Raw genomic sequence first — 23904 nt, 5'->3', positions numbered from 1 at the left:
AGCATGTCTTAAGAAAGATGAAAGCAAAGAATATGACTACATATTGGATGAATTTCTCCATGATGCCATGGTTTAGAAACAAAATTTCTTATCAACTATTGATTATTCATTAATTCAGTATATGTTCAGTAATCACTGTACTGTTCGTACTGTATATTTTACATAGTAAGTGTTCAGGGGGGTAATTATCTAACCGTTGTAAATTATCATAAAGTTGGTCAATGTTTTAATCAGCCACCAGGAGGAAACCTTGAGCAGTTTAGCAATGAAAGGTAATTGCTTAACTTTTTAAAATCAGCGTGAATGTTGTAACTTCCACCCCAGCCCTACATGGACTAATAAAATTGTAATTACTGTATTTCACCTATAACAGTGCTGAAAGACCCTGGATTCATGTGTTCTAATTCCACAAATTGACCTACAGATAAACTCCAATCTACTCCTCTGCCTTGGTTTTTTAAAGTATATTTTCCTTATACGGTCAGACAGCACAGAAACGGGCCCTTCCGCCCAACTCATTACTGCCGACCAAGATGCCTCCCAGAGCTAGTCCCATTTGCCTGCATTGGGCACAAACTGTATCCCTCAAAACCCTCCTATCTATGAACATGTCCAAATATCTTTTAAACTTTGTAATTGTAATCACCACCATCACTTCCTCAGGCAGCTTGTTCCACCATATAAGCAACACTTCTTGCATGAAAAAGCTGTCATGATCTGCCATTATCTTATTGAATAGTGGATCAGTCATAAAGTCCCAAATACCTACTCCTATTTGTATAAGTTCTGCCAGATCCTGTTCTTCCTCTTGCTTACCAATCCAAGTTTAACCCAGGATTCCCAAACCCTATCCTTAATTCTGCATTTTTCTCCCATTTCTCTATTTTCTCAGCGCAAACCTTACCTGATCTCCTCTTATCATGACATTGGCACTGGTTTCTTACACTAATCTTACACTAATCCCATTAAACATCCACTATCCCTTTTTGGCTCTCATGCTATTTTACATTACAATTGGTTTCCACCCCACGAGAAGTCTTCCAAATTTGCTGCCATTAACCCCTTTCTAAAAAAATAGACCTTTTTTTCCTTCTTTCCTTACAGATTACTGTTGCATAGGCAGCTGCTCTTCCATCCCATGGTCTTTGACGGTGATGCCTCCCAAATCTGTGTCTCCCTTCCTGGGATTCCAGATTTCAATTTTCCCAATTCGGTTTTTATCCAAGCCATGGATATTGAAGATGCCCCAGGTGCAGTTGCAAATAATATCCTCCTAAGACTGCAACTTTCCAAAAAGAAAAACAAAGCATCAATAGATTTGATCAGCAATCTTTCAATTCTGTGTTATTAATATGTTTCATCTGCATTTTCTCATGGACAGTGAATAAAATTAGTTTGCAATTTTCTTATATTATTTTGCCACACAACCAAACATGACTGAAAGATCCATAGTTTGTTGATGAATTTCACGGATCAATAAAGATCATAATTAATGCCTACATCAATACAAAGCAGAATACGAATAAATGTATTGGTCAAGTATGTACACGTACAAGGAATTTGACGGTGCTTTGCTCACACATGGTAAAAACACAATATACAGCAGACAATTAAAAACAACATTGTAATTAAAAAAAAGGTAAAAAATAAAGTGCAAGCGTAAAAAGGGGCAGCTTTGCTCTATATTGCACATGTTGATATCTAAAGTGCCCTCAGAGAGTTCTTAAGTGTTTGGCTTACAGTAGTGGTGTAGTGCGGCAGTTAAGTAGAGCTACCGCTCGTGGGAAGAAGCTGTTTTTGTGTCTGGATGTGAAGGTTTTGATAGTCTGGAGTCGCCTTCCAGAGGGGAGGACTTCAAAGAGTTTGTGGCCAGGGTGAGAGGGATCAAAGATGATCTTACCCGCTCGCTTCTTGGCCCTTGCAGCGTATAGTTTGTCGATGGGGGAAAGGTTGCAACCAATAACTTTCTCAGTTGAGCGAATGCTGCAGCTGCCGTGTGTCATGTTTGGTGGCTGAGCTGAACCAGACCATGATGGAGGTGGTGAGGACAGACTCTATGATGGCAGTGGAAAACTGGACCATCATTGCCTGTGGCAGGTTGTGTTTTCTCAGCTGCCGCAGGAAGTAATCCTCTGTTGGGCTTTTTTGACTGTGGAGTCGATGATGGCCTCGGTGCTGGAGGATGAAGTGTAGGCCTAGGTTCACTGGGTCATCCACTGATCTATTGGCCTTGTATGCAAACTGCAGCAGGTCCAGCAGTGGAAGGGTTCTGTTGTCCTTTTCAGGTGGGCCAGCACAAGTCTTTCAAGCGTTTTCATGATTACAGAGGTCAGTGCAAAAGGCCTATAGTCATTAAGACCAGTAATCATTGGCTTTTTGAGTGCAGGAACAATGGTGGAGACTTTGAAGCAGGCAGGGACAGTGCAGAGTTGTAGGGACTGATTGAAAATGTCTGTGTAGACTGGTGCCAATTGTTCGGCACAGTGCTGGAGTCCTAAAGTGATAAGACTTTAGACTTTAGAGATACAGCATGGAAACAGGCCCTTCAGCCCACCGAGTGGGCCAACCACTGATTCCTCCATACACAAGCACTATCCTACGCAATAAGGGCAATTATACCAAAGCCAATTAACCTACAAACCTGTATGTCTTGTGGGAGTAAACCAGAGCACCCAGAGAAAACCCACGCAGTCACGGGACAAACGTATAAACTCTTGGCAGACAGCGGCCATGGTCAGGTTCGAATCCGGATCTCTCGCGCTGTCAGGCAGCAACTGTACTGCTGCACTACCATGCTGCCCCATACAATGAAGGCTTGGAATATACACTCTTTTGATCATAATTTAGGTACGTGGAAGAAGTTGACATGCAATTCACTCTGATGGCAACCTTTGCTAATCAAAAGTTCTAACATTTCTCAATCTCCCCCTGTTTCTGGAGGCTCATGTTCATGTGCATTTACTTTCAACCATGTTTTCAGTCAGTGGGGATGACTAGCTTTCTCAGGTCTTCTGCACACTCTGGAAACAGTCACTACTTTCTTCAGTGATGGTCTTCAGGGAGTACCTACAGCAGCCTTTCTCAACCCTCGCATAACCCTTGAAATAATTTTCATGTCTCGGGGAACTCTTACATAAAAATTATTTTTATCTTTAGTATTCTCTTTCTTTCTCTTTCATAAACTTAAAATTCATTAGGCAAACATTATATATATTTCTGATAACTGGTTTAAGCAGAAAAATAACACGCTTTTCTCAAGGTTATTGACAATGCAAAAAAAAACTGAAATCAAACTGCTTGTACCTCAACTTTTGATAAACTAACAAAAATAAACATAAACATACTTACATTTAAAAAATTCATACAACATCCCTAAATGATGGGTAAAACTTACTAAATAACGTGGGTGAATGAGGGACTGTACCTGCACGCCAGGAAGCCCGTGTCGACCAGCAGAGGCCTTAATGAATGACTGCCGACCCCGACATCCGCCGCACCGGCCTTCTCGTCGATAACCGTACCGACCACCTCGACGACCGGCGCCAGATGCATTACAGATGCCTCCGCTCCGTCGATAAAGGCTCCGGCCGCGTGTTCCTTCGGCCTCCTGGAAGTCGTCTGCTGTCGCGGCTTATTAAAGTCGGTTTATTGAAGGTCTTCACAGGCAGACACAAAATGCTGGAGAAACTCAGCGGGCGAGGCAGCATCTGTGGAGAGAAGGAATTGGCGACGTTTCAGATCGAAACATCGCCTTAAGACTGAAGGCCTTAACAGTGTGCACTGACAAGGACTCTGATTAGCATATTTATCACTATTTATCTTGGAATCCCTAGCGACCTCCCGCGGAACCCTAGCATTCTGGGGAACCCCGGTTGAGAAACGCTGACCTAGAGAAAGCATTAAAGTTAAGTGCCCAAGTAGTGCTCCTTACGTTGGGTAGTGTTGATGAGAGAGGATGTGTGGCAGATTGTGTGAACATCAGTTTACACTCTGAAGAGTCATTTGGCAGAATGCCAAAACTAAGTGTTTTGACTTCTGGGTTTTTTGTATAACAGATCTCTAGCCTCTTATATACGAGGATCTCTTTAAAAGAGCCATGAGTAGATAAACTGATGCTGTTCCTCTGGGGATGTCAGTTGTAATTTTAAGTGCTTGAGTAATTCTGGGAAACTCCCAGCCATGACTAACTGACTGGAATGTGACTTAATGACTTAAGGATTACCAAGAGTCACCACAGCAGTACTATTCCAACATCTCTACATATCAGGAAGGGGTGAGGAACCTCAAGGTAAATATCATACTAAAGAAGTTTGGGATTAATTTTTGGTAATATCTTTAATCGTTTGCTAATGCTTACAAAGTGCTCATTAGCAGTCCAGCTGAAGTAATAAGCAACGCTTATGTTAATTTTCAACATATATCCCCCTTATTTCCTGTCACTGAAAATAGTTTGAAGCACCAGGGAATGAACCAAAGTTGATCAAATTTGACAAAAGAGTTAATAACATGAGCTGCCTAGGCTTTTCAAAGCAAATCCTCACTAGAAGTAAGAGTGAAATTATTCATGGTCAAGGGATTAAAGAAATATTAAGTTATAAATATTTCATTTATTTCCTAAATGGAATCCAGCTTAAATTCCGTTTTGCTTGACATGTGCCCTCTCATGCTGATGCAAGTGATAATTTAATTGTTCTGTTGTCAGTAAATATGACAATGAAATACTATCATGATATCTATTCAACCCATCTTTCATCCATTTGAAGAGACAGGCCCTTCCACTAAATTCTTGTGTGAACACCTGCTCTCCCTGCTTTTCTTTGAGGAATTTTCTTATTTTATATTATTTGTATTTTGTTACAACGGAGAAGAAGGCCTAACATCTCTGCCACCTTTCAGAGCATTCCTATCAATTATTTCTCTGCAACCTATTCTCTCTCTCAAGCTTGCTAATTGCTCCCAATTGTTTCTCGTCAAGTCAAGTTTATTTGTCACATACACATACGAAATGTGCAGTGAAATGAAAAGTGGCGAAGAGAAAGTATTCTTGCCATCTCTTGCCATCTACCCACAGTGGTGGTGATTCACTGTGGTCAATGAGCTTACTGGCCAACACATCTTGGGAGGAAACTGGAGCACCTCGGAGAAAACTGCTCATGGGGAAACGTGCAAACTCCACACAGACAGCACTGACCTGGGCTCAATCCCAACCTTGGATGCTGTCTATGTGGAGTTTGCGCATTCTCCCCGTGACCACATGGGTTTCCTCTGGGTGCTCCGGTTTCCTCCCACATCCCAAAGACTTGTGGTTTTGTAGTGTAAATGGCCTCTCCAAATTGTCCCTAATTTGTAGGATGCAAACGTGGGATAACACAGAAGTAGCGCAAATGGGTGATCGATGGTGATCGGCGAAGACTTGATGGGCTGAAGAGCCTGTTTCCATGCTGTATCTCTAAACTAAAACAAATAAAAGATTCCCAATCGCTCTGCGCTATAAAAGCTGAACAATACTTGTTAACCATGCCAGCTACATCCACATCTCCTGAACAAATGAAAATAATAACACAACACTGTTTTTAGTAAATCTCCATATAGCATAAGGCATGAAAACAGACAACAGGTAATTCTTCCCTGAAATAATATTACTTCCTGGAACTAGAGAAGTACGTGATTTATGTTCTTTGGAATACCCAGAATTTTGCTTGCATGTTTATAGGTTGTGCCTCAGGCTGTGGAATCTGTGTAACTCTTGACCATCTGCCAGTATGAAATCGGCAAGTCTGGATATGACCTGTGAGGAATTATACATTAGCCAATTATTTGGTTTCTCAAAATGCGGATGTGGTTGTTGATGACTCATTGTATATTTGAATTAATATAGTTTTATTTATCTACTGTATGTTATTTATTTATTCTTTTTGAATTAATAGTTATTTTCAATGGCTTATGCAAAGAAAACCTGCCCAGTATCTTTGTGTGTCTGAAACCAATTGTATTGATCTCCTCAATCTCCAAACATTACATTAAAAATAACTGGACTATTTAATAGCCGCTGTACGTAATTCCTGCAATGTTTCTCGTTTTTCATTCTTCCTGCTAATGTCTCCCATAGGAAACCACATATCAGCGAAAGGAAATGCTCATCAAATTGGGGAAAAATGAACATTAACTGAACAGCAGTCATTTCTTTAGCAGCGAGAAAAACTGTTGCCAAAGAGCAAATAAATTAAACATATTTTTAAGATATACTGAAATGCAACAAAAGATTAAAGAGCTGCGAAGCTCTGTAAGAGCTCCAATAAATGACTGATTAGTTGAAATAAGTCACGGATATATGCAGTACATCAACATAGAACGGCACAAGAAAAGGTCCTTTGACCTACAATGTCTGTGCTGAACATGATGCCAAACCCAACTCTTATCTTCCTGCGCATAATCCATATCCCTCCATTCCCTGCATATTTGAAATACCATTATTGTATCTACATCAACTACCACCCCCGGCAGCGCAATCCATACACTCACCACCACCTGTGTAAAAAAAACTTGCCCCGGACATTTTGCTTTAAATGTTTAAAGCCATGTTCTCCAGTTTTGATTTTCCATCCCGAGAAAAAAGTTTGGACTGTTTACTATATCTATGCCTCTCATAATGTTATATATCAGGTCTTCCCATAATCTCTGGTGTGACAGAGAAAAATATCGAAATCCAACCAATCTCTGACTTGCAGCTAATTCCCCCTAATTCCGGCATCATTCTGGTAAACCTCTTCTGAACCCTTTGCAAAGTGTCCACATCTTTCCTGTAATGGGAAGACCTGAACTGCATGTACTACTCAAAATGCAGCCTTACCAATGTCTTATAAAACTGCACCATAACCTCCAGACTCGTATACTCAATATCCTGAGTTATGAAGGCAAGCATAATAGGCCTTCTTTACCACTCTAGATAGGGTAGATGGTCAGAATCTTTTTACTACAGTGGAAATATCAAAGAATAGAGGACATAGCTTTACGGTCGGAAGGGCAAAGTTTAAAGGACATTTACAGGCAAAGTTTATTACACAGAGGGTGGTGGGTGCCTGCAACATGCCACCAGGAGTGGCGGTGGAGGCATATATGATAGTGATGTCTAAGAGGCTTTTGGGTAAACACATGGATCAGCAGGGAATGGAGGGATATGGATCATGAGCAGGAGGGTGCGATTAGTTTATCTTGGTATCATGTTCGGCTTAGACATTGTGGGCAGACAAGGTCCGTTCCTGTGATGTTTTAAATACGATGTGTAATTTGTGCTTTTGTGTGTTTCTGAGTCTCTATGCCTGTGATGCTGTTGCAAGCAAGATTTTCATTGTATCTGTACCTCACCATACTTGTACATATCACTTGACTTGAAACTGTTCCCAATAGAAGAAAGGTCAAGGATCTGAGGTGTGGAATGAATGCAATTGGCAAAAGTGATATGAGGAAAAATCTTTTCACACATGGAATGTTTCTAATCTTGAATGCACTGTCTGACGTGAGGCAAATTGTGAATGCAGTTTCAGTTGATGCATTTAAAAACAACCTGTTAAATACTTGAAAACAAGATATCTGCAGGGCTGTGGGAAGAGGGCAGGTGAGAGGGACTTATGCTGTCAGCCTTTGAAATGAGCTGGCATGGGTGAAAGATTTATTTACATGCCATAGCAATTCTGTGATTGTATGATTCTGTGACAATGGAATTGTATATTCCCACAGTAAATTTTATAAATTCTCATTGTAATAATAAGGAACTGCAGATGTGAGTTTATAACAAAGAAGGACACAAAATGCTTGAGTAATGCTGGAGAAAAGGGGAAGTAGTAGGGATTAATGGGTCCCTTTCAGAATGGCAGGCAGTGACTAGTGGGGTGCTGCAAGGCTCGGTGCTGGGACCGCAGCTATTTACAATATACATTAATGGTTTAGATGAAGGAATTAAAAGTAACATTAGCAAATTTGCAGATGACACGAAGCTGGGTGATTGTGAACTGTGAAGAGGATGTTATGAGAATGCATGGTGACTGACCAGCGGCTGGTGGTCAGTTTCAACAGTGACAGGGCTGCCAAAAATAAAGTCATTGAATTTCCTGCAGGCAAAGACCACAGCTAGCAGTTCCTTCTAGATGTGTGCGTAACGCTGTTCTGTGTCAGTCATGGTGTGGGAGGCATATGCAATGGGTCTGTGGCCTCTACCATCGTTCTGGAGACAGGCTGCTCCCAGTCCGTATTGGGAGGCGTTGCAAGTTAATGTGACAGGTAGCTTGGCATCAAAATAAGCGAGTGTTGGAGCGCAGGACATCTGTTGCTCATGAGTGTCAAGCGCCCTCGTGCCAGGACCAGTCTGTGTCTTTGTGAGCTAGTTGCCTTAGTGGGGCTGAGAGTTAACTGAAGTTCGGGATGAACTTTCCCAAGTAGTTTACCTTGTCAAGAAACCATTGTAATGCATTCATGTTCGTGGGCACTGGCAGCTCTTTGATAGCAATGGTTTTCGAGGGGTCTGGCTTGAGACTGGTGCTGGTGAATACATGACCCACAAAGTTCACTTCGTTGATCCAGAACTTGCATTTTTGGGGGTTAAACTTGTGGTAGATTGCTCTGGCACGGTCCAGAACCAGCTTTATGTTTACGTTGTGGTCCTGGACATTCTGTCAGGTGACTAGGATGCCATCTACATTTATAGCACATGGGTATCCGGCAAATAACTGCTCCATGGAGACCTCACTAACCGAGTTTATTCCAAACGGCATGCGTAAAAATCTGTAGCGTCCGAACGATGTGCCGAACGTGGTCAACATGGAGGGTTCATGGTCTAGTGGAATCTGCCAGAGTGAGTTCTTTGCGTCCAGGCCTTCCTAACAAGAGGAGTTGAGTACAGGAGCAAAAGGTCCATCTGCAGTTGTACAGGGCCCTGATGAGACCACACCTGGAGTACCGTGTGCAGTTTTGGGCTCCTAATTTGAGGAAGGACATTCTTTCTATTGAATGGAGCGCCTGGTGGGACTGTCATATGATGAATGAATGGAGCGCCTGGGCTTGTATTCATGGAATTTAGAAGGATGAGAGGCAATCTTATAGAAACATATAAAAATATTAAGGGATTGGACACGCTAGATGCAGGAAACATGTTCCTGATGTTGGGGGAGTCCAGATCCAGGAGTGACAGTTTAAGAATAAGGGGTAAGCCATTTAGAACTTAGATGATGAACCAACTTTTCACCCAGAGAGTTCTGAATTTGTGATATCCTCTGCCTCCGAAGGCAGTGGAGGCCGATTCACTGGATGTATTCAACAGAGAGTTAGATGGAGCTCTAGGGGCTAGCGGAATCAAGGGATATGGGGAGAAGGCTTGTGGATGATCAGCCATGATCACTTTGAATGGCGGTACTGGCTCGAAGGGCCGAATGGCCTACTCCTGCACCTATTGTCTATGTATCTATCTATGTAACGCAATGGGTCAGGCAGCATCGCTGGAGAATGTGGATAGTTGACATTTTGGGTAAGGACCCTCCTTCAGATTGATTCAGGAGAGTGGGAGTGAGAGCTGGCAATGAGCAGGGGGCAGAGCATGGCCAGTAATAGATGAACACAGGCAAGTGTCTTTATGTGTTAAGCATGGCCAGTAATAGATGAACACAGGCAAGTGTCTTTATGTGTTAAGCAGAATGGTGGAAGACGAGATCAAGGTAAGATGTACAAACAATGCTGACCATTCCAAGAAATGGGGCAGGTCTCTTCACATGATGTACCTCTGACATTTCTACGGTTGATAGCTTGTTAGGCATCAGATGGCCTAATTTCCCAGTCCACTTCAATCTATCCACTGATACTTTGTGTGTGTGTCCAACACTGTTGCATGACTGTTCCAGGTTCGCAGTAACAAGTTGAAAATTCCTATCCGCTTTGACATCCCTGGTATCATGTGCTAGCGGATTCCAGGAGATCAGGTGGCTGAGATGTTACATTTTTTCAGACAAGCATGTTAGGTGATGGCTATCCGCCTGATGATCTCAGGTCAATGTGATAAGAATGATCGATGTTCCAGAATATGGAGATGTTTTTTTCAGACAACACATATGTCTATCCGCCTGATGATCTCTCAATGTGATAGAAATCGATGTTGAATATCTTTTTCGGAAGTCTGTATTGAATAAACATGGCTTGCCTAATATTATGGACTGAGAATAGCTAGGGCCTCGATACTGGGAAGTTGCTGTTTTTTTTGTGGAATAGTTTCATTACCATGTCAGGATATAATGAAGGGCTTGATATAGTGGATGTGCAGAGGATGTTGCCAGTAGAGGGATGGTCTTGGACCAGCGGGCACAGCCTCAGAATTAAAGGATGTACCTTTAGAATGGGGATGAGGAGGATTTATTTTTTTTAGCCAGAAGATGGTGAATCTTTGGTATTCATTGCCACAGATGGCAGTAGAGGCCTAGTCATTGGGTATTTTAAAGCAGACATTGATAGTTTCTTGATTAATAAGGGTATCAAAGGTTACTAGGAGGGCAGGAGAATGTGGTTGAGAAGGAAAAATAGATCAACTATGATGGAATGCCGGAGATGGACTAATTCTGCTCTATTTCTTATGAACTTATGAAACTTTGAAATGTTTTACAGTGGAGCACAGAGCTAGTTTCACTTTGAAGGAAGTGCAATAGATACCCTTGACTCATCAGAAATCCAAGGTTTGATTTTGGGTGAACCTTAGACCTCGAAGGATCTACTAAAATGTTTAGTATTTCAAGTCTCAATTGGCTTAAATAAAATGCCAGTCTGAAATTAGGCCCGTCTACCTGACCTGCTGAGTGTCTGCAGCATTTCAGTTTTTATTTTATGTTCCGGGCATCTGCAGTTTTTTGATTTTTAATGCAAGTAATACAATTGATTTCTGAAACGTTAGATTATTATGTAAGGTCCCATGGAAAAATATACTTCAAGAAATATCCAAAGTGATTAAAAATATCATATTTGTTTTAAAACTTGTACACCAGGAAATATATTTCCTCCATTTCAGGAAAAATAGAAAATAATATTCTGCCACATTGTGGCATTGAAGAAACCTAATGTTGATGTTCTGTCTGGTTGACCAAGTGTATCTCATCAAAATCAAACAGATATTGCTGAAGGTACACAAAATTGCTGGAGAAACTCAGCAGGTGCAGCAGCATCTATGGAGCGAAGGAAATAGGCGACGTTTCGGGTCGAAACCCTTCTTCAGACTGATGGGGGGTGAGGGGGGAGAAGGAAGGAAAAGGAGGAGGAGGAGGAGCCCGAGGGCGGGCGGATAGGAGGGTGGGAGGAGACAGCTAGAGGGTTAAGGAAGGGGAGGAGACAGCAAGGGCTAGCAAATTTGGGAGAATTCAATGTTAATGCCATCCGGATGCAAGGTCCCCAGGCGGAATATGAGGTGCTGTTCCTCCAATTTCTGCTGTTGCTCACTCTGTCAATGGAGGAGACCCAGGACAGAGAGGTCGGATTGGGAATGGGAGGGGGAGTTGAAGTGTTGAGCCACCGGGAGGTCAGGTTGGTTATTGCGGACTGAGCGGAGGTGTTCGGCGAAACGATCGCCCAACCTACGCTTAGTCTCCCCCAAAGATTGCTGAAGTTGGGTGACTCAAAATAATACCCAGCCGTCATTTTGCTGCAATGCATAATTTCTTTAAAAAGTAATAAATAAATAGATGTTATTACCAAAGATTCAGTATTAGTAACCTAATGTAGACAACCCGACACTGTTAATGTGGAGAGTGCCATGTTGATTGGAAACTAGATGATAACATTGGGAAGTTCAAATAACAAGAATGCCAACCAGCATTTGTACTTTTCATTGGTGGAGCTAACCATCATAACATCATTACTTCCAACCACAAGATATTACAGATAAGTGAGGGGAAAGCTATTACAAAATCAAATTTTTGTAACCTTCTTCCAGATACATTTATAACATCGTAGAAGTAATATTAGGGCGCATATACTCGTGTATACAAGCCTGACATAGTAACTAACTTTACAATATGTTGCCTGTATCATTTTTAGATTTGTTATAAACTATGCAAACATTTTTGATGCAGTAAATTCCGAAACCAAAGTATTTGTGTTACTATTACTATACGATGAACATGAATGTTCTCTAAGCTGAAGATCAGGAAAATGTTTAAAAACCATAACAGGACATTGGATCCAATAGTTTCATTATTCGCATTTGCTGACTTGTAATTCGGGTATGCTATTAATTATAATGGCAAACAGCAATGTTTCAAATACAGTATAGTGCTTAGAAAATACTGTTATTGATATCTGTAAATGCTTAGCATTCTCATTTTATATTCTTTTAACTACTATTTTAGTAGAAGCAATCAGCTTCTGCTACAGTATTGAACAAAAATATGTCCCCAGAAAGTGCAAAAAGTTATTCAATGCTTAAAAAAAACAGACATTGGTTCAGAATGATATGAAAGTACGTTTGCTTTTATATTAAAAAAAAAGTTATTCCTCATCCATTCCTTTCTCCACGATAGTCACAGATTGGTTCATTTAAGAAGCAATAGATTAATGAAAAATTAAAAAAACACTGTGTAGACTGGAAATCTGAAATAAAAACAGAATCAGTTCAGCCAAACAGGCTGGACCTGAAACCTTCACTGCATTTCTCTGCAAGTGTGCCGTCTAACCTTCTGAGCGCAGCATTTGCTGTTTTTGCATTTGGTAACTGTCTTTGTTGTCATACAATATGCCACACAATGTCTGTGAAAATGTCATGGAATATAATTTGAAGAATTATAACTTCACACACCAAACTGTTGAGTTAAGTTCTGCTCAGGCGCATCCATTATCAAATTAAATCAAGTAACAGAAAGTACAATGTTGGTTAGCAAAGAAATACTAATCTGAGGTCAGTATTACAACAAATCAGAAACATGTTTTTGAAAGAATGTTCAAAATGAATGATGCATCAAAGCAAACAAATAAGTTTTGCTTCATGGTTATAAAGCAGAAACTAGTGTTAAAGGCTTAGTAAAAGAATGAGTAAATTATGTTATTTAAGAGCTTAGCTTCAAAGGAATGTTACGCAAGACCTTTTGAATGTTAATGTGCATTAAATTAGTTGTTTTACTTATAATTAGATGTTTCTCTGTGCCACAACATGTGAAGTAAATACTTAAAAATAGCTTTAATTACAGAACTCTCTGTTAATACTGGTATTGTGTGTGCTAAAATAGGCAGAATATACATCAACATGGCCCTGAGTTCAAGATATCTTTTCTGATATAGTTTGCTGTACTGTGCATCGTACTAAAGGAGAAATATTGATTTTCCCATCTTTTAGAAATGAATGGGATAAACTTTTTCTCAGTTAGTGTTCCACATGTTTGGGTATGTTTGGATATTTTAGTTCCCACTCACAAACATGTGCAGCACTGTGTTTTGCACACGACAAAAACTGACTCCACTTCAAAGAGAATCTATCAATTGTTGCTGCCATTCCGATCACCATTCAATGGGGTCACAGTAACAATGCTGCTTGTGAAATGAGGCAAACATTTGAATGCATATTGTTTAAATCTCATGAATGGCAGTCTGAGCGAGATCAGGCCAAATGTGAATTATTAAACTGGTTTATTATTTCGCATTTGACCATGGAGTACCCAATGACATCTTAAATAACCACTCCATTCAGCTGCAGCTTCAGCTTTGCTATAGGAAATACCAATGTACTATACTTTCAGCAGAGTCATAATTGTGCTTTTGGAATATCTTTCTCACCAACAGCTCGTTACAAGAAATTCAATTGTGTGCCTTTCACGTTCAATTCAATGTGGAAGCCCATCTTAGAGACTAATCTAACTTATTTACTCTCTAGTTCAGATGAAGTGACTTTAGCCGAAATATTAACTTTGTTTCTCTTTTCACAAATGCTACCTGATCATCTGAGTGTTTCCAGTATTTGCTGATCTTATTATTAGTATTATTTCTTGTTTGCCTGCCTCCCTCCCAGTTTTCAATCAAATTGACTACTCTTCCCCCAACTCAAGAACAAATTCTGAGAATATAATCTGCCACTCCTTGCTCACCCTCATGAATAGGGTTTATAGCAGCAAATAAATGTTCATATTCCTTCCATTGTTGGCAACTTACCATCTGAAACATGACCTCCAGCTCCAAGGCTTGTTGTCCAATTAATTTACCTACTGAGAGCCAACATCAGAACCATACCATTTTTAACATGCATTTCCCAAGCTCACAGTGATAACTTGTCCAAAAATGCATCTTAGTCGAAAAGTTGTAAAGTACATCCAGACATTCAAAAACAAAATCCACGATATATGCCAAAGAAAATGCCTTTATTTCTTGAAAGACGTTCAGCCATAAGGTGTGAGGAACGTGACAAATTCACAATGCTGTAACTTATGTGGTGATTATTATTCAAATGTGCCACATCAGACATACGACAGGTAACAATATGCATTTGAAACACCATTGCCTTACAAATACATCCTTAAAAATGATGAGACTACAAAAATATACAAAGATTATGCTGGTGTCCCAGTTCAATGAAGTTATGATTCTCAGAGAGTCTTTAGAACAGTAGTAGTGCTAAAAAGTTTAATGTCCTTGGAAGTATTTGCATCAATCAGGGGTTCATTAAGAATGTTCAGAATCTGTTTCTCGTCTGATTTTTTCACGTTCCCTTTAATGTACAAGATGGCTCCAATATGCTGTTTGCTGCAGAAAATGGAACATAAGATTAGTGTGAATCCTAACAATAACTTGACTGTAATAATAACCGAGGTGCAGTGAAAAGCATCACATAAATGGTAAGTGCAGCCCGAAATAGTATTCTGTGAATCAATTTTAATAGTTACAATGATGAATGATTATTGAGGTCAGCGTATGATTGCCTAATGAAGGTGTGAATTAATAGCTTAAACATTCAATATTTGGAAAAACATAACGATAGTGAAATCTTGAAAGACAAATGTCAGTTGGAAAGCAGAAATAAAATCAGATAAACTGAAATAGGTCAATAGATCAGCCAGCATCTATAGACAGAGAAACAGTTCTTTTAGATTAATAACCTATGATTGGGCATTTTTAATTGTTTCTCTCTTCACATGTGATGGATATTTCCAGCATTTTCAGTTCTTAAAATAAGGAATTTTGACAAGTTATGCTTGTATTGAGCATCATAGTAATATGATTTCCTTGATGTTTTTGACATTGATATGTGGCAAGTCTAACACTACACTACAACTAGTTTTCCATGTCCACTTCAATATGTTTCCTTGGAATATCCTAATGTGCTGTTGCTGAGAAAATTTTAAGCTCAAATTTCACGTAACAGTTTCATGCTTATGAACACAACTTTGTCAATCTCTTTAAAAAATATCTACAATCCTATAGAGGGGTGAGAGGTGATCTTATAGAGGGGAATAGATAGAGTAGATGCACATTTACCAAGGGTAAGGGAATCAAGAACCAGAGGACATAGGTTTAAGGTGAGAGGGGAAAGATTCAATAGGAACAATTTTTCACACAAAGGGTGATGGGTATATGGAACGAGCTGCCAGAGGAGGTAGTTGAGGCAGGTACTATAACAACATTTATGACATTTGGATAGGTATATGGATTGGAAAGGTTTAGAGGGATATGGGCTAAACACAGGCAGGTGAGACTAGTGTGGTTGGGGCATCTTGGTCGGCATGAGCAAGTTGGGCGGAAGGGCCTGTTTCCATGCTGTATAACTCTATGACTATGTTATTCATTAAATCACACAATCAACTGTGATGTCTGTAACAAAAATAAATGTAAGATACTTTCAATTTATAATCTTCCCTGGGGTTGTATAATGAACTCTGAGACCAGCACCAACTCACACCTTTTCCCTCTGCATCAGGTACTCCCCATGAGGAACCTGCCTCAAATCTAAAAAAGCACATCACATGAATTGGTCTTTTGTAAATAATTCACTTACTGAATGGACATTTACTCTTAGCTAATTAAATAATAAGCCCAAATTAATTCTTTATTCGAATTAGATTCCATTCACTCTTCAAGAATCACCTTCAGTTGCATTGACAATTTCAAATGTTGTGACTATAATTTAGTGACTGTTCTTACCTAACATCTGGGAAGTCATGGACGAGTGCAGCAACTTCCACTGTAATAGCTATGATATCTTTAAGCCGGATGATTTCAGCGATTTTAAGAAGTGCAGACTCCAAAAACGTATCTTCAGACTGCTATAAAAATGAAAATCAAGAACAATCCACCCATTAGATAAATAAAACTGTGAAGCTTTGATTGCAGATTGGAAAAGGCATCAGCATTATCTGGTGAGCGTCAGAGAGAGGTTACAGGCCCCCTGGTCCAACGTCCATGAAACCGAGGTGCCCATCTACACCAGTCCAATGTGCCTGGTTTTCACTCATACCCTTCTATACCTTTCGTATCCATATATCTATCCAAATGTATATTTAAATGTTGTTATTGCACCAGCCTCAACAACTTCTTGTGGCAGCTCAGTCCATATAGGCATCATCATCTTTGTAAAAAAATGTTTCTCTTCGGGTTCCTATACATTCTTTCTCCTTTCGCAAACCTATGCCCTGTCGTTCTTGATTGCACTACCTTGGGAAAGGACTGTGCATTCACCTTATCCATGCCCCCCGTGATTTTATACACCATTATAAAATTACCCCTCAGTCTCCTAAGCTCCAAGGAATTAAGTTCTAGACTGCCGTAACACATTGCCTCGAGTCCAAACTACATTTAAATATTATTTTCTGCATCCTTATTAAATAAAGGCGGAACGTTAGAAACCCTCCACTATTCTGGCTTTCTGTTTATATGTATGCATGTATTTATGTATGTATGTATGTATGTATGTATGTATGTATGAAACAACAGAGGTCCCAGCACTGATTCTTGCAGAATATCACATCAGACTCCCAGTCTGTCTTTTATGGCCAAGCCAACTTTGAATCTAATCTACCACGTCTTCATGGATCCCACGAGCCCTATTAGACAATAGACAATAGGTGCAGGAGTAGGCCATTCGGCCCTTCGAGCCAGCACCGCCATTCATTGTGATCATGGCTGATCATCCACAATCAGTACCCTCCCGTTCCTGCCTTCTCTCCATATCCCTTAACTCTGCTATCCCTAAGAACTCTATCAAACTCTCTCTTGAAAGCATCCAGAGAACCAGCCTCCACCGCCCTCTGAGGCAGAGCATTCCACAGATTCACAACTCTCTGTGTGAAAAAGTTTTTCCTCATCTCCGTTCTAAATGGTTTACCACTTATTCTTAAACTATGGCCCCTAGTTCTGGACTCCCCCAACATTGGGAACATGTTTCCTGCCTCTAGTGTGCCCAAACCCTTAATAATCTTATATGTTTCAATAAGATGCCCTCTCATCCTTCTAAATTCCAGGGTATACAAGCCCAGCCACTCCAATCTATCAAAATATGACAGTCCCGCCATCCCGGGAATTAACCTCGTGAACCTACGCTGCTCTCCCTCAATAGCAAGAATGTCCTTCCTCAAATTTGGAGACCAAAACTGCACACAATACTCCAGGTGTGGTCTCACTAGGGCCCTGTACAACTGCAGGAGGACCTCTTTGCTCCTATACTCAACCCCTCTTGTTATGAAGGCCAACATGCCATTTGCTTTCTTCATTGCCTGCTGTACCTGCATGCTCACTTTCAGTGACTGATGAACAAGGATGCTCAGATCCCGTTGTACTTCCCCTTTTCCCAACTTGACACCTTTTAGATAATAATCTGTCTTCCTGTTTTTGCCAGCAAAGTGGATAACCTCACATTTATTCACATTAAACTGCATCTGCCATGCATCTGCCCGCTCCCCCAACCTGTCCAAGTCACCCTGCATCCTCATAGCATCCTCCTCACAGTTCACACTGCCACACAGCTTTGTGTCATCTGCAAATTTGTTAATGTTACTTTTAATCCCTTCATACAAATCATTAATATATATTGTAAATAGCTGCGGTCCCAGCACCGAGCCTTGCGATACACCCACTAGTCACTGCATCTGCCTACCATGAGAGATCTTGTCAAAAGGTTTACTAAAGTCCATGTATGCAATGTCCACAGCCCTACCCTCATCATCTTTGTCACCTCCTCCAAAAGCCAATAAAAAGTGTAAGACTTGATCTCCCCTGCATGAAGGCACACTCAATATCCCTAATAAGTCTTAGTTTTCCAGATGAAATAGATTCTGTCACTCAGAATAATCTCCATTAATTTCCTTAGCACTATATTGCTCAATGGCCTTTAACTTCTTGGGTTGCCACTACTGCCCTTCTTAAAAAGAGGAAAAACAGTGGCTACTCTTCAGTCCTTCGTGTCCTTGCCTGTGGCTAACGAGGATACAAAGATATTTTTTCAAGGCCCCGTAAATGTCCTCCCTTGCCTCAATAACCTGGGATAGATCCCATCAGGCTCTGGGGACTTATCCACCACAATGCTCTTCAACACCTCCTCCTTAATATCATTATGCCCCAGAATTCAGCATACCCTTTCTAATCTTGCTATCTTCCATGTCCTCCTGGATGAATACTGATGTGAAGTACTTGTTTAATGCCTCGCCGATTTCCTCTTGCTCCAGGCATTAATTCCCTCCCTTGTCTATAAGTGGTTCCACTCTATCCCAAGTAACCTTCTTGTTTTTAATGCCTAGGAATTTTCTCTGGGATAATGCCAAGGTATTATAAAATGCCTTGGGATTTTTTAAAATCCTAATCACCAATGAAATGTATGCCGTTTTAGTCCTCATGATTCCCTGTTTAAGTTTTATCTTGCTTCCTTTATATTTCTCAAGAGCCCAAATTCATCTTTGTAAACCTTACATATTCTTCCTTTTTTGAGCATGTGCCATGAAATCGCAAAACACTAAAAATCTGGGATCTATTTTTGCATGTCATGCTTCATCAGGGGAGTTAGTCTAGAATGATAGTCCTCATTTGCTTTCATTCCCCTGAAAGTTTTACAGAATGAGATCTATTAATACACTAATACTTCACCATATCATCCAGCAGCAAATGGTGCAGCAGAGATGAATGAGAGATGAAGTACTGAAGAAACTGGAAAAGTAAGGATGCTCAAATTTAACAATGAGATATTGATATGGCAAACTTCTTGCTAAATCAGAAAATATACATAATGGGTTACTAAGGCATATAAGAGTTGGAACACAATTGAGCTTAGTAAGGAAATATCTTGAAGGATAACTGAACGGCGCATCTGTAGAAATTGGCGAGAGATGTCCCCAACAATTCTCACCAACTTCTACTGATGCGCTGTAGAACGCATTTTATCACAGCACTGTTTGGGAACAGCTCCATCTATCAGCGCAAGAAATTGCATAGAATTGTGGACACAGCCCAGACCGTCACACAAACCAAACTCTCTTCCATTTACTCCATCTCCATCTACACTTCACGCAGCCTCGGCAGCCGCCAGCATAATTTAGGACGAGTTTCACCCCGGACCTCCCACTTCTCCCCCATCCCATCAGGCAAGAGAATAGTTTGTTCCCAGCTGTCATCAGGCAACTGAACCATCCTATCAACAACAAGAGAGCAGTCCTAAACTTACATCTACCTCTTTAGAGACCCTCAGGCTATCTTGAATTGGACTTTACCTTGCACTAAACATTATTCCCTTTATCCCATATCTGTACACAGTGGATGACTTGAATGTAAACATGCATAATCTTTCCGCTGACTGGATAGCGCGCAACAAAAAGATTTTCACTGTACTTTGGTACATGTGGCGATAAACTAAACTAAACTAAGCAACAGAAATATAATTACTACTCATGCTGTGTAGTGATAGAATTTGTATTTTAGCATTACCTAGCAAATTTGACTTTCAGAAATGGGATGTCGGAGTGATGGTTGAAATATCCGTAAAAAAGAGAATGTTAAAATGTTACACTGTATTCATTAATGACAGAATACAACATATTAGTTACATTATGAGTATTAATAGGGTAACAATTCAATGAACTGATAGAATTATATTGAATGTATGTAGAGCAATATCACCTGGGTTATACTATAAAACAAGATGTTAGAATAGTTCCTCTAGACGTTTCTGACTTACGGATAAATCGGCTTATGGACATTTCTCAGCAATGGAATCCTTACAACGGGACTGCCAGTCTTCCGAATAAATGCGCACATGTGCAAAATAGTTGGAGAAGGTGCAAATAACAAAATGCCCCTATTTTAGCAGTTCTCTGTGTGTCTGATTGACACATCATACTCTTAGCACAATGGACAATTCAGAGATAATTGATAAGGACAAAAAAATACACTACATTAGCTAATTTCCATCACTTACTTTATCATACTAAAATTAATAATAGCAAATATCTAGTTTACTTACATAACAAGTAAAGAGTTTCTGTAACTGGACAGCTTCATTCTCTATTTGGTCTGCCACACTTTTCTGCTTATTTTCTGTTTTGCAATATAGCCTTTTCTTCATAATTCTTATTATGTATTCTGTAATGAGCTGCTTATGGATGTCCCTCAATAGATCCTATTTAAAATAAAGCAAACATAAAATTAGAGTAAGTTGTGGATACCAGTCTAAAACAAAAAAAACATATAAGACATGGTTTACTTCCAGTTTTTGTTTAGTGCTACTACTTCAGTTCTCAGGCCACTTTTGAAAATATGAGCGCTAGTATATTTTACAGGCTTTTTAGTATTAATGTCTGTACTTTGATTAAAAAAAGACACAAAGTGCTGGAATAACTCAGCGAGTCAGGCAACATCCTGGGAGAGCATGAATTGGTGATGTTTTGGGTCGAAACCTTCCTATGTTCTCCGTGGATGTTGCCTGACCCGCTACATTAATCCAGCACTTTGTGCCTTCTTTTATAAACCAGTCTGCATCTGCAGTTCCTTATTTCTACATCTGCACTTTGGCAATAATTTTGAATATGGAAGCAAAACTCGTTTCTGTCCTCACTCAAAACCCATACATGGATGACTTCAGCAAGTCATGAGTCAGGAATCATTATAAGTATTATGTTGTTACTTCCCTAAATTAAGGAAGTATTCCAAGGACACAAGGAAATCGGAGCAGAATGGGTCAACATCAAGTCTTCCCCGCCATTCAATACGATGGTGGCTAATATATGCTGTCCTCAACTCCTCTCCTCTTTCAGAGATTTAGTGAAGAACATTGCCGTGCTAGATGAAGCTAGTTAAGAAAGCCTGAAACTATTCTTGGACTACTGGAGATCAGTGCCAAACCAAATGAGCTATTTATATGTTGACCTTTTTGGTAGCACTGCAGCATTCTGTTGTAGGCTGATTGCAAAAACCTGAAGGAGAGGTTGGTTTAGTTCGGTGAGACACAACTTCAAAAACTTCAAATTCCTGGGTGTGCATATTTCCCAAGATCTTTCCTGGTCCCAGCACACTGATGCAATTATAAAGAAGGCACACCAGCGCCTCTACTTCCTGAGAAGATTACGGAGAGTCGGTATGTCAAGGAGGACTCTCTCGAACTTCTACAGGTGCACAGTAAAGAGCATTCTGACTGGTTGCATCGTGGCCTGGTTCGGCAACTTGAACGTCCAGGAGCGGAAAAGACTGCAGAAAGTTGTGACCACTGCCCAGTCCATCACCGACTCTGACCTCCCCACCATCGAAGGGATCTATCGCAGTCGCTGCCTCAAAAAGGCTGCCATCATCAAAGACCCACACCATCCTGGCCACACACTGCTATCTCACCATTGCCATCGGGAAGAAGGTATAGGAGCCTGTAACATCCAGGTTCTGGTACAGCTTCTTCTCCACAGCCATAAGGCTATTAAACACAACATCAAATAAGCTCTGAACACTAACAGTCTATTATTATTATTATTATTATTATTATTATTATTGCACTACATCTGTTTATTTATTGTGTATATATGGTCTATGGTCTATAGACACACTGAACTTTTTATTTTCCGTTTTGTATTATGTTTACATATTCTGTTGTGCTGCAGCAAGTAAGAATTTCATTGTCCTATCTGGGACACATGACAATAAAACTCTCTGGATTCTTGAAACAGTCCGTTCAGCTCACTGAGCCCACACCAACCATTGATCAGCCATGTACATTATATCTAAGTTATCCCACTTTCTCATCTACTCCCTACACATAAGGGGCAAATTACTGAGGCAAATTAATCTACAGACACACACGTCTTTGAGATTTGTGAGGAAACCCACTCGGTCACAGGAGGAACATGCAAATTACACACAGACAACACCCAAGGTCAGGATCGAACCCGGGTCTCTGATGCCGCGAGGCAGCAACTCTACCAGCTGTGTCACTGTGCCACTGTGCCACACATCTTTACGTAGATTTGATAACCCTGGTTATCGCAATATGTCATATCACTGGTTAGATTGTTTGTTCCATACCTGATACAGTGGTGCTTTTAATTTCAATAATCTTGTAAGATGCTCCTCCAATAATTCAAATATTTTGTCGATAGGATCTGAGGACTCGAACCATTTTTCTGTCACCAGCTTTTTACAGTGAGGCTACGAAATAACATAAAGGACTTAGTGATGACAAAAATTATTTCAGTGCAAGTATCTACTTCTAACAAAATTCAACGCTGAGGAAAACTAAAAACCACGTTTAACTAAATCGAATGCTTTTTTTTGCTATTTTCAAAAACAGTGCATTAAATAGTTGTTTTAAAAGAATATGTCAGCGATTGACCTCATTGATGTTAAGTATTTATGCATCATGCACCAAAGAAAATGAAAAATCTTACTCAACATTTTGAAATATGGTAAGAAACAGGTTACTGCTACAGTTCTGCAAAAGCCTTTTTTTAATGAGATATCTGTCTGACTGGGTCTTCAACATACCTTTAAGTTACAAAACAAGGTCTTTAGCAAAATGTCTTTTCTCTTCTTTTGCATTTCATTCAAAATTGATAGAACTTTCTCCTTTATCTCTACATTAGTGATTTTCTCATTTGTATCAATGTAATTCCTGAAAAAAAACATTAAAAACAATAATTCTGTTAGATGTAAATATAACGGTGCTTTGAGACATTTACCAAGGTAACCATATTGTAGATCATTTTATTTTTGGATAATAATGTATAAAGGAGAAAATTGTCATATTACCCATCCACCATGTATCATCGTGTATCTTTATTAATTTTCATTATTTTAACCCCAAGAATTAATAGTATACTTTAAATCTCGGACAGCTGCCAACAGAAATTGATTTTGCTCTAATTTTGAATTAAAAAGGCCCAAATTCTCCCAAAATGGAATGTAGTCAAGATGTCAGTCCCTGTCACTTCTCAAATATGCCTTCTACAAAATCAGCTGTGAAATTTGAGCTAGCTACATTACTGCTTTTCGCCCTATGGCAAGACTTTGGCTAGGTTGGGGAGAGGGGAGAACATGATAACAAATCATATGTAGGACATTCCTCCATGGAATACTATTAATCCACGGGGAAGAAGGGGAAAAATAATAAATTACATTTTAGCATTGGATATATTTCATGTGTTATTGGGATGTTGGGTTTAGTTCTATAAAATTAAGGATTCTCTTTCCACTTTCACTGTAATAATGATTTCAATGAAAGCTGATTTCTACATTATGTTAGTTCTACCTCTTGAGTGGGGTCACAGAGCGTGGTATAATTTAACTAGCACTTGCACAGCCAGGCAACTTTGTCAGAATGGATGAGTTTGGCTGAAGTGTCTGTTTCTGTGTTGCATAGCTCTATGACTCAATGATTCTTGTACTTTATTTGTCCACAGATCAATCAATGAACAAAAGATTTACAGTCATGCCTTTTATATGGAT

General features: G+C 39.9%; 1 protein-coding gene across 3 annotated transcripts in view; it reads right to left on the bottom strand.

The window, feature by feature from the left end:
* Positions 1–14347: 14347 nt before the first annotated feature.
* The window catches only part of LOC129700262 (tumor necrosis factor alpha-induced protein 2-like), a 35945-nt gene continuing 26388 nt past the window's right edge, over positions 14348–23904 (bottom strand). For all 3 annotated transcript variants that reach the window (XM_055640585.1, XM_055640586.1, XM_055640584.1), the window contains exons 9-13: positions 22945–23071; positions 22486–22608; positions 20444–20599; positions 16144–16265; positions 14348–14748 (exon numbers count right to left, since the gene is read on the bottom strand). In XM_055640585.1, the coding sequence (XP_055496560.1) occupies positions 14592–14748; positions 16144–16265; positions 20444–20599; positions 22486–22608; positions 22945–23071 (685 nt within the window). In that variant the 3' untranslated portion in view covers positions 14348–14591. The remainder of the gene's footprint in view (positions 14749–16143; positions 16266–20443; positions 20600–22485; positions 22609–22944; positions 23072–23904) is intronic.

The sequence above is a fragment of the Leucoraja erinacea genome, chromosome 9 (assembly GCF_028641065.1).
Source record: "Leucoraja erinacea ecotype New England chromosome 9, Leri_hhj_1, whole genome shotgun sequence".
NCBI lineage: Eukaryota > Metazoa > Chordata > Chondrichthyes > Rajiformes > Rajidae > Leucoraja > Leucoraja erinaceus.
This window is presented reverse-complemented; position numbering and strand designations above follow the sequence as displayed.